Source organism: Trypanosoma conorhini (assembly GCF_003719485.1).
Source record: "Trypanosoma conorhini strain 025E chromosome Unknown Tco_14.4_contig_00669, whole genome shotgun sequence".
Classification (NCBI taxonomy): Eukaryota; Euglenozoa; class Kinetoplastea; order Trypanosomatida; family Trypanosomatidae; genus Trypanosoma; species Trypanosoma conorhini.
Window position 1 is genome coordinate 1 of NW_021704762.1, and position 9,161 is coordinate 9,161.

Below are 9,161 nucleotides of genomic sequence, written 5' to 3' on the forward strand. Positions count from 1 at the left end.
GAAACAGTTTCACGACGGCGTCCTCCTCCGCCTCCGCGTCCCCCGGCTGCTGCTGCTGCTGCTGCTGCGTCGCTGCGACGGAAAGCTGCCGGTGCGGATCAATAAGTAGGTGCATCATCTGTGTGAGGCAGCTGAGCTGCGTGTGCACGTCGAGGCTTGTGAGCAAACTGCTGCAGACGTCCGTCGCGCTCTCGTAGCGGTGGGCGGCGGCGGCGAAGTCGACGGCCTCCAGGTGGATGAGGAGCGCCACCACGGGGATGTGCAGCGCCGTGCGTCCGGCGGCGGCGCGCGAGCCCGCCAACCCGGCCCCCGGGGCCGAGGCCGGCACAAACAGAGGCGAGACGATGCGCAGGAGCTCGGCGATGGTGTCGATGCGGTGGCGGGAGAGCGCGGCCGCCGCCGCCGCCTCCGCCTCCGCCGCAACGTCGGGGACGAGCAGGACGGCCATCAGCGTGACGCACTGTTTGACGAGGGTTCGACTGACACGGGCGGCGCCGTGCGGCTGCCCCTCATTCAGCGCCTGCGGCGAGGAGGCGCAGAGGTCCACCAGGCGGCGAATGTAGACAAAGACCCAGTGGTGGAACTGCGGCTGGTCCACGGCGTCCGCCTCCGCCAGGAGCGGCAGCAAGCCGCCGAGCGGGAAGGCCTCCAGCAGCCCATCAATGAGCGCAAACAGCGTCGGGGAAGCGCCGTCGTCGTCGTCGTCGTCGTCAAAGCGGACGGACGGGCTAACCGTGATGAGGCTGCAGAGCAGCCGCAGGGCCTGAAGAGCATGCTTCTCTCGCGGGCACCACCGCCCCGCCTCAGCGTGGGCGGCGCCACACACCTTGCCGCACAGCTGCAGCAGGCGCCGTGCGTCCGCAAAGGACAGGGGGCTGTGCAGCGCACACCACGAGGGTGGCTCCCACGCGTCCGCCATCTCCGTCGCCGGCGCCGCAAGTGCCTCCATCACCTCCACCACGACAGCGAGATCTGGCGCGGACTGCTGGAGGAGCCGCGAGAGCCACGGCAGGAAGAGGCGGTGGTAGCCGCCAAGTGTGCCGGAGAGGAGAAGTGTCGCATCCCCGCCGAGGCGGTTGAGTGAGGCGGTGTCGCTCAGCAAGGTGTCGGAAACTGCCGCCGCGACGTGGCGCAAGTAATTCTCGCTGTTGGCCACCTTACACCCGCCGGGTGAAGACGCCTTCGCCGCCGATGCGGATTTTCCCTTGCCTCCCTGCGGGATGAAGAGTACGGAGCTTGACTGCCGCCCCTCCAGCCCGCGGCTCAGTGCGTTGGCGAAGGCGGTGAGGGCATGACGGTACACAGGACGCACCCGCCCGCCAACGACGCGGAGGAACGGGTGCTTGATGAGCCCCAGGCAAAGCTGCAGGACGGCGTCGTTGCCAGCGTCCGCGAGCGTCCCAATTTCTCCGCGCAGAGATACAGCCTGCAGGAAATCTGCAGCCGCAGCACTCACCGCGACGGCCGCGTCATTTTCCGTCTTTTTCTTGTTCGTGTGGCTGCTGCTGCTTCCACCTTTCGCCAGGATGGACTGCAGCGCCGGCAAAAGAATGTCCATGGCAAGACCGCTGCTGCTGCCGCCGCCGCCGCGAGTGGCCTTGCTGCGAGTAGGAAAAAAGTATTCCACGGCGCGACAGGAGAGGGCAAAGGGCACCACTGGCTCCCCCGGCTGCCCCTCGCAGGTCCTGGCCATCATGCGGCACAGCAGCTCAGCGGCGCCACGCGTGAGCTGGCCGCGGGACTCCTCCCGCGCCATTGACTCGACGATAGCGCTGAGCGTCGTGGCAGAGACGTGTCCCGCCTGCAACGCCGACCGCACCGCCAGCTGGGCGCCGGTGGCGGTGGCGCTGCTGACCCCACGCTTTTCGCGCGCCGCGGCGAGGACGAGGCTCTGAAGCTCCTGCAGCAGCAACTCCCGACGGTTCGTGGGGGCCGCCAGGGGGCACAGCAGCGTGAGGGACAAGGCCGAGAGCAAAAACTGCGGTGCCCCTGTTGCTGGAGGGCAGCCGCAGCTGCGGAAGAGCGCCGCGTGGACGAGGCCAAACCAACCCACCGGAAAGCGCTCCGCCTCGTGGGCAGCGTCGGTTGGCGCCAGGAGGCGTAAGTACACCGGCGGGAGGCGGCTGGGGCTCAGAGCCACGGCCGGCAACGGCGTGCTCAAGTGGCCGAGGAGGCACGCCATACGCTCAAGCACCGCCACCTCGCTGCCACCCGTGCCGCCGTCGCTCCGCAGGCGCACCTCGACGCTTCGGCGCACTGTTGCCCCCAATCGCCGCCGTCAGCGCATCCTTCGGCACGTACGGCGCCCCGAGGCTGTTCTTCGCACCACGCCCCACCTGCTCGCTCACCCGCCGCTGCGCCGCCCGCTGCGCCTCCTGCAGCCTCTCCAAGTAGCCGGCGTCCGAGCCCGCACCGGCGCCCGTGACGGTCTTCTCCTCGCCAAGGAAAAACTGCAGCAGCGTCCGAGTCACGGCATCCGCCGCGGCCGCCTCGGACGCCGCTAACTGCGACGCGCATGCCAAGCAGCACTCCACCATCGCCGCCCTCGACCCCCGCGAGAGGTGGGGCGCCCCTTCCTCTGCCTTGCCCAGTAGCTGGGCCAGCACCGGCTGCAGACGCGCGTCGGCCTCGGCCCGCAGCAACTCCAGCAATGGAAGGCACTCAAACACCGAAAGGTATCCGTCGTCGCTGCCGACTCCCGCAGTTGCTTCAGCGGGTTTGCCGCTCGCGTGTGTAGGCTTTTTTGTCCGCTTTCCCGCCCTCTTGGCGTCCCCTGCGTTAGCATCACCCTCGTCATCGTCGCTGCTACTATCCTCTGCCGCCTCGCTCCTCTCGGCGGTGGAGGCGGCGCCGTCATCCCCTGTGATAGTAAAAAAAGCCGGTGTTCTGCCCATCCCCGGCACGACAGCCGCCAGCCTCGCCTCCAGCTCCGCTATCAACTCGCGCCGCGCCCGCGCTGCAGCCGCGGCCCCCGGCGTGTTCTCTTCCGTCGACTCCTGGTGTCCCAATTCCACGTACTGCAACGCGAGATAGTAGAGCGCCAGCCCCCGCACGGCGCCTTGAAAGGCGTCGGGGCCGGGGCCGGCTTGCGGCGTGGGCTTCCGCCGCTTCCCCCGCGACGCGTTGGAGGGGCGGGCGTCCAGAAACCGTAGCAGGGGTTGCAGTGCAACGGCGAAGAAGCTCCTCTGTACGGCAACGTCGTGCTGCGTGGTCATCGCCCACAACGCGCGAATCACGCTCCGCAGGTGTGGGAGGATGACGCCGTGCTCCAGCGACGAGAGCCCCGCGTCGGGGCTCGCCAATGAGGCGAGCAGCTTTTCCATCGCCGCGGCGGCCGTGTGCAGGAACTCCTCAGCCACTGTGGGGGACTGCTCGTAGCACACGACGTGCTCAAGGAGCTCCAGCATCGAGTTGCCGCCGCCGCCGCCGGGGGCCGAGGAGGAGGCGAGAAGCTGCCGCGCTGTCATGTGCGCCATCGCCCGCGCCGCCAGCAGGCGCACCTCCGGCAGAGGATGCAGCAGGCAGGAGAAGAGAGGGAGTCGCTCGGTCGCGCCGGAGGCCCCCTGCACATCCAGCAACTCGTAGCGGGTGCCGCTGAGGTGCTGTGCGAGAAATGCGGCTGTCGCGGCCTGCGTGGCGACGTCGTTCAGCAGCCGCGACAACGTGGCGTCAAAGGCGTAGGAGAAGCGCCGCTCCAAGGCCCGCATCCAAGCCGTGACTAGTGAACTCGCGTTGGCCCTGGCCTCGGCGTCACCGCTGTTTTCCGCCGTCGCCTCCTCTTTCTCATCCTCCTCCGCCGCTGTCGCATTCGCCACGTCCTTGTCGCGGCAGCTGCCCGCTGCGGAGTGCGGCAGTTGGCACGCCAGCAGCGCCTGAATCACCTCTGCCACCAACGCATCCGTGAGTGGGAGGTCCTCCACGGCGCACTGCACAAAGTGCAGCACGTCCGGTGCGACGGACTCGACGGAGTGGGCAACCCGCAGCCGCTGCAGGCACTGGCGCAGTAGAACAGCAATGAGCGAGTCGTAAATGCCCCCGCCGGCGTTGGCAGCCTCCTCGGCGGCGGCGGTGATCCACGGCGCCCACTGCTTCCATGGAAATGCCAAGAGCAGATGAATCTGCGGGGCGAACGTGACCTGCGCCACAGCTGTCCGTTGTGTGTAGAAGAGGAGGTCGAGCACGGCCAAGAGGTCGCTCACGGGCACGGCGGCGCCGGCGCCGGTGGGGGAGGACGAGGAGGAGGATGCAGCGGCCACGTCTTCCACCGCGCGTGACAAGGCGCGCACAATCGGCTTCATCACGGTGGCCAGCGTCGGCACGGACAGCTGCACCTCACTGCTCCACGCAGCCAGGACGACGAGGGCGCTGCACACGACTTCCCGGCTCGGAAGCAGCGCCGCGGCGCTGCCGCCCTGCACATCTTCCTGCAGCCGCAACTCCTGCTGGGCGTCGCCCCTTTCGCTGCCTGTCACCGCGCCGCTCAGGAATTCCACGACGAACGGCAAGAGGACGCGCCACAAGGCCTCCGCGTCGGGGTGGGACGCCAGTTGCACCGCCACACCGGCGAAGAGGGCGTTTGCGGCGCCGTTGTGCACCTTCATGCGGACGGCCGCGGCAAGCGTGAGGCAGACCATCCGCAGCGCCTTGCGGCTCCCCGCGCAGGCCACGACAAGGTGCTCCCGCAGGAGCGGGGCGCCGTGCTGCTGGTTGCTTTCCAAAAAGGCGAAGCCGGTGTCGCGGAGGTCGAGCAGCATCACCGCGCGGGCAAAGAGGCTGTGGTCGTGGTACGGCAAGAAGGTTCGCAGCACGGCCTCGACGTTGTACACGTGCACCTCGTGGACGCGCACGAGGTACTCGAAAACCTGGTGCGCCGCCGTCAGGAAGAGGTGCGGGCTGAGCAGCGTGAGGAACTGTTCGAGGGTCGCATTCAGGGCCCGGTTTTCCTCCGCGCTCAGCAGCTTCCGCTCCACGCGGGACTTGTACGGGTGGAACAGCTCCTCAATGAAGGGGTGCAGGCGATTGTCGAGCGCGACCAGCGTCTGCAAGCCGTGAACGGCGAGTTGGTGGATCTGCTCCCGCGAGAAGCTGCGGGCCTCGCCGGCGTCAAACAAAAAAGATTGCGACAGCCGCTTCTCCCCCACAGGCCGCTGCTGCAGCTTCTGCAGCTGTGCGGCAAGCTGCGAGGCCATCGACACACAAGCACACTCACAGAGAGAGAAAGAGAGAGAGGCCCACTCGGTGAGAGACGCCAAGTCTCCCTTTTACTATTTACTTAATTTATCCCTTCCCTTGTTTTTTTTCTTCAAAGTGTTTCTGCCTCTCCGCCCGCGGGTGTGTGTGTGTGTGTGTGTGTATGTAAGTAATGCCAATGGCTGGCCGCGGCGCGGATGAAAGTGTTAACGTCTCGTCAGAGCCTACAGCAACAGCAGCCCAAAGAGAGATAGAGAGAGAGACAAGAAAGACAAGTGTGGAATACACACGCACACAGGCGGGGCGAGCGAAGGCGCAGGAAAGGGCGAACAGAACGGGGTCGCCTCACACAAGGCAACGCGGTTTGGGCGGGGCGGCGGCCAAGGCAGCAAGCGAGGCCCGCGCGCACGCAGAGGCGGGTCAGTCCTCTGCACGTGGGCGTTTGCGGCGTCCGCCGCGCCTCCGCTCCCCCGACGCCTCAAGTGTCTTGAGGCGCTCCACCGCGGCAAGCGCCCCCACCGACGAGGCCGTAAAAACGCGATCGCTCGGTGAAAACGCGTGCAGCCGCGCACGGTAGGCTGCCGCCTTGCTGCCCGCCGCCGCAGCGGCGGTGACGCTGCCCCACTGCTGCTGCCGCTCCAGGCCAAAGCCGTCAAAGAGGCAGCCGCCCAGCTCCACGTACTGCCGCAGGTACTCCGTCTCCAGGTCGTACACCCGCAGGTCCAGCGTCTCCAGGCGGCTCTCGAGAGCCTCGCGGCGCTGCTGCAGCTGCTGCAACTGCGCCGGCAGCCCCGCCCCCTCCTCCTCAGTCGCCAGGCCAAACGCGGCGGTGGCGCCAGACTCCCGTTTTGCGGCGGCACCGCGGCGGCCGTGGCCCTTCGGCGGCATCTCCGGCGAACTTCCCCCAACCCGCTTTGCACGCAACCGCGGCCCCTTGAGCTTCAAAAGGTGGCGTCTACGCCCCACTGCCGGTGCAGGGAAAAAGAAAAGCGGGGGGCGAAGGCGGCGTCGCGGCAAGGGACAACACACCCGCCGGAAATTAGGCGGGAACACGTTTTTTTTGTTTCGTTTTGCTTCTTATTCTCCTTGTTTCTTTGCGACTGGAGGAGACCCCCCACCCCCCACCCCCGCGGGCAGCAACAAGAAGAAAAGGGGGGGCGACGGGGCGGGCGACGGGGCGGGCGCGCACCGGCGCCCGAGGCAAACCGGCTCACCAGGGGGCGCGCAAGGGGGAGGAGTTCGCGTGGAATCAAGAGCCGCCTCGCAGAGCCCAAGGGAGGGGAAAGAAAAATTTCCATGTGTGTTGGAGTACAGAGGGGGTGGGGAAGAGGCGCAACCAAAAAAAAAAATAATAATAATAATAACAGCATTATTACTAAAGTAATACATAATATGCGCGCGTGCGACAGTAAACGCACACGATCCTCGCGGGGTGTAGAGCGCGAAAGAGAGAAAAAAAAAAGAGAGAGGGAGCGAGAGGACCGCCAAGCCGCCGACGCGTACGTGCGGTGCGTGCAGCTCCACTGAAGCAGAGCTGACGGCAATGCCCGCCGTGGGTAGAAACCCCCCACACCACTCAACCCCCCGCGTCAAACGGGAAGTAGGCCTTCGTTGCATTCACGCCTGGGGCGACGTCACGTCGATGCATGCTCGACGCCCTCGCACGGCGCTGGTGGTGGTGGTGGTTTGTGAGGCCCCACGGAGTACGGCGAGGCACTGCGTGTAGTCGCGGGAGTGTCTTATCCCTTTCGGCGCATGCATGCTGCGTACAAAAAAAAAAGATCCACCTCCACGCTGTGCCAGGGCTCAACGTCTATTCCGGGGCGACGACGCGGGGAAGCCACACGGCCTCCGAAGAAGAAAAAACTGCTGGCGACCTCAGGCCCCCCTGGAGCGCCACCGCCCATTACATCACCTGAGTGAAAGGCGTAGTTCTCGAAGTTTGGTGCACCTCGCCCCACGTGTCAATCGGGGCGGCACAAGGCCTCGCCTCCGCCGCCGGCCATCCCCACCCCCACAAGCGAAGAAACAGATGCGCTGCGCTGCGCAGGAGAGGCGCACGCTCCCGCGCACGTCGTTTTGTTGGCATCTGGGCGCTGCGTGAAGCCACCCGCTGGGGAGTCGCTGGGCAACTCAGCCGCCTCCTCCCCTCCACCGCGTCATGGCCCTCCCCCGTAGAGCCGCACAGAGCCACCGTGTGCGTCGGCCAGGGATCATTGTACATTCAACGTGGAGGAGGGAGGAATAAGCAGGCAAGAAAACAAAAAAAAATAGATATACATATAAATGCTCACGCCCCCAATCTCGTTCCGCCCAGCAATAATTTACACCTCCGCCCCCGCGCCGCCGCCGCAGCTACAGGGCACACTTTTCCATCTCCTGCGTGTGTCCTGTTGGGGAGGCGTGGGGCAAATGTCGCACACAAAGCCGCCTCCGCACGGCGGTCCCCGCGGGGAAATAACAAGACGCTCCAAAACTCTGCCTCGCAACCGCCTCCCACGAGAGGCTGAACGCTCCCCAGTACTGCCTCCGCCACCACGGCAGTAGCGCGAAAAACATACATTACAAAAAAAACACAGCGGGGAGGAAGAGGCGAAGTGGCACTGAGCAAGGCGGGTTTCTGCGGCGTCAATCCACTCCCTCTCGGCGTTCAAGAGCTTGTCGGAAGTTATCATTCAAAGAAGTGGGGCATTTTGTGTGTCGCGGCAAATATCATAGGCCTCTCGGCCAAAAAGTGATTCGTGTATTTCCCATTGCCTGTATAATCAACCGCCAGCTTTCCTCGTCAGTCACGATCGCCTCACGCCGCGCGGCCTCCGCCTGGAACAGAAGTGTCCGCTGCGCCAGCAAGTGCTCTGGCGCAGGCGCACCCGCCGCATTTGTGCCGTGTTCTTGGCGGGAATGCGCCTTGGGCGCTCGAGAGAGTCCCACCAATTGCCGCGGGGACGCCCCAACCGCCTCGTTGCACGACTGTGGCGCGTCGTCCCTCCGTGACTCGCCCGCCGCCTTCGCCGCCGGAGCTTTGGCGGCGGCCTCCGAGCCCGAGGCCACCACGACGCGAAAGTGGCCGCTGCACTTCTGGGCGGTCCGGTGCGTCAGCAGGACGTACGCGTCAAAGTCAGTGTCGAAGTACGTGATGTACGAAACTCTGAGCCGCAAGAGGGCGGCGTTCTCCTCGATGGCGCCCACGACCCTCTCGAAGGTGAGGGGGCCCCTGCCGCGGGGGTCCGGCAGTTTTGTTGCCCCGAGCATCTCACCGCCGGCTGTGACGTACAGCACGGACCAGTAGCCAACGTCATTCTCCCCGTCGTGGCCCTTGAGAGACAACAACGCCCCCGCCACAGGGCTGCCGCCGCCACACCGCTGCGGCAGCTGCTTCCGGTACTCGCCAGGCGAACCCGTGGGCAGCGGGGGAAGATGCGGTCTGGCGCGCGCTCGATACGCCGCAGAGGTCGTCGTCCCCAGCAGCGTTGGGTTGGGGCTGCAGGAGCGTGGGACCCGCACGCAAACGCCGTCCGGGTACGGCGACAGGGTTTCCGCGTTCGTAGAAAACCCGCGCGTACTGGGCACCGTTGAGACGGTGAAGCCACGCAAAAAAGGCTGTGCCGGGCCGGCAAGCCGGGAATCCGGCGGCCAGGCAGGCAATGACGTGGTACCAAACATCTCTCGCAGGCAACAGCTAGACCACGCCAATAAAACGGCAACACAATAAATAAATAAAAACAAAAAACAAGTCTTGTCCTACAAGCTACGCCGTCCTACTAGAACTTACACAAAAAAAAAGGATAAAAAACAACAACAACCCAAAAAGCAGTCTGCACGGGGCTGGTGCGTCCGCTGCGGACGTGGGGGAGGGGGCCGTCAGAGGGGCCCCGGAAGGAGCCAACCGCCAGTGCTCATTTCACCGCGCAGGGCGCATCGAAAAAGGTACACTCAGTTAGCGAGATCATCACGCAGCAGACGCAACGCAC

The 9,161-nt window shown here is 65.5% G+C and overlaps 5 protein-coding genes across 5 annotated transcripts, besides 7 other annotated features; all 5 read right to left on the bottom strand.

Annotated features, from left to right (window-relative positions):
* On the bottom strand, positions 1–2,182 carry Tco025E_07945 (uncharacterized protein; the record flags this gene model as incomplete). The annotated part of the gene is made up of 1 exon (XM_029374803.1): positions 1–2,182. A coding segment is annotated over one exon (2,182 nt), but the record flags the coding sequence as incomplete, so codon positions are not given.
* A 4-nt stretch (positions 2,183–2,186) lies between these two features.
* Tco025E_07946 (uncharacterized protein) lies at positions 2,187–5,189 on the bottom strand (the record flags this gene model as incomplete). The annotated part of the gene is made up of 1 exon (XM_029374804.1): positions 2,187–5,189. One exon carries the CDS (start codon positions 5,187–5,189, stop codon positions 2,187–2,189), a length of 3,003 nt encoding a protein of 1,000 aa, XP_029225057.1.
* A 20-nt stretch (positions 5,190–5,209) lies between these two features.
* Positions 5,210–5,229: a microsatellite.
* Positions 5,230–5,331: 102 nt separating this feature from the next.
* Positions 5,332–5,357: a microsatellite.
* Positions 5,358–5,434: 77 nt separating this feature from the next.
* Positions 5,435–5,462: a sequence feature (GA-rich).
* Positions 5,463–5,610: 148 nt separating this feature from the next.
* Positions 5,611–6,078, bottom strand: Tco025E_07947 (uncharacterized protein; the record flags this gene model as incomplete). Its single annotated transcript, XM_029374805.1, has 1 exon — positions 5,611–6,078. One exon carries the CDS (start codon positions 6,076–6,078, stop codon positions 5,611–5,613), a length of 468 nt encoding a protein of 155 aa, XP_029225058.1.
* Positions 6,079–6,528: 450 nt separating this feature from the next.
* Positions 6,529–6,583: a microsatellite.
* Positions 6,584–6,626: 43 nt separating this feature from the next.
* Positions 6,627–6,669: a sequence feature (GA-rich).
* Positions 6,670–7,096: 427 nt separating this feature from the next.
* On the bottom strand, positions 7,097–7,414 carry Tco025E_07948 (uncharacterized protein; the record flags this gene model as incomplete). Its single annotated transcript, XM_029374806.1, has 1 exon — positions 7,097–7,414. One exon carries the CDS (start codon positions 7,412–7,414, stop codon positions 7,097–7,099), a length of 318 nt encoding a protein of 105 aa, XP_029225059.1.
* A 105-nt stretch (positions 7,415–7,519) lies between these two features.
* Positions 7,520–7,546: a microsatellite.
* Positions 7,547–7,902: 356 nt separating this feature from the next.
* Positions 7,903–8,853, bottom strand: Tco025E_07949 (putative microtubule-associated protein Gb4; the record flags this gene model as incomplete). Its single annotated transcript, XM_029374807.1, has 1 exon — positions 7,903–8,853. The coding sequence occupies one exon, from the start codon at positions 8,851–8,853 to the stop codon at positions 7,903–7,905; it is 951 nt and encodes a 316-aa protein (XP_029225060.1).
* Positions 8,854–9,151: 298 nt separating this feature from the next.
* Positions 9,152–9,161: part of a microsatellite that runs on past the window's edge.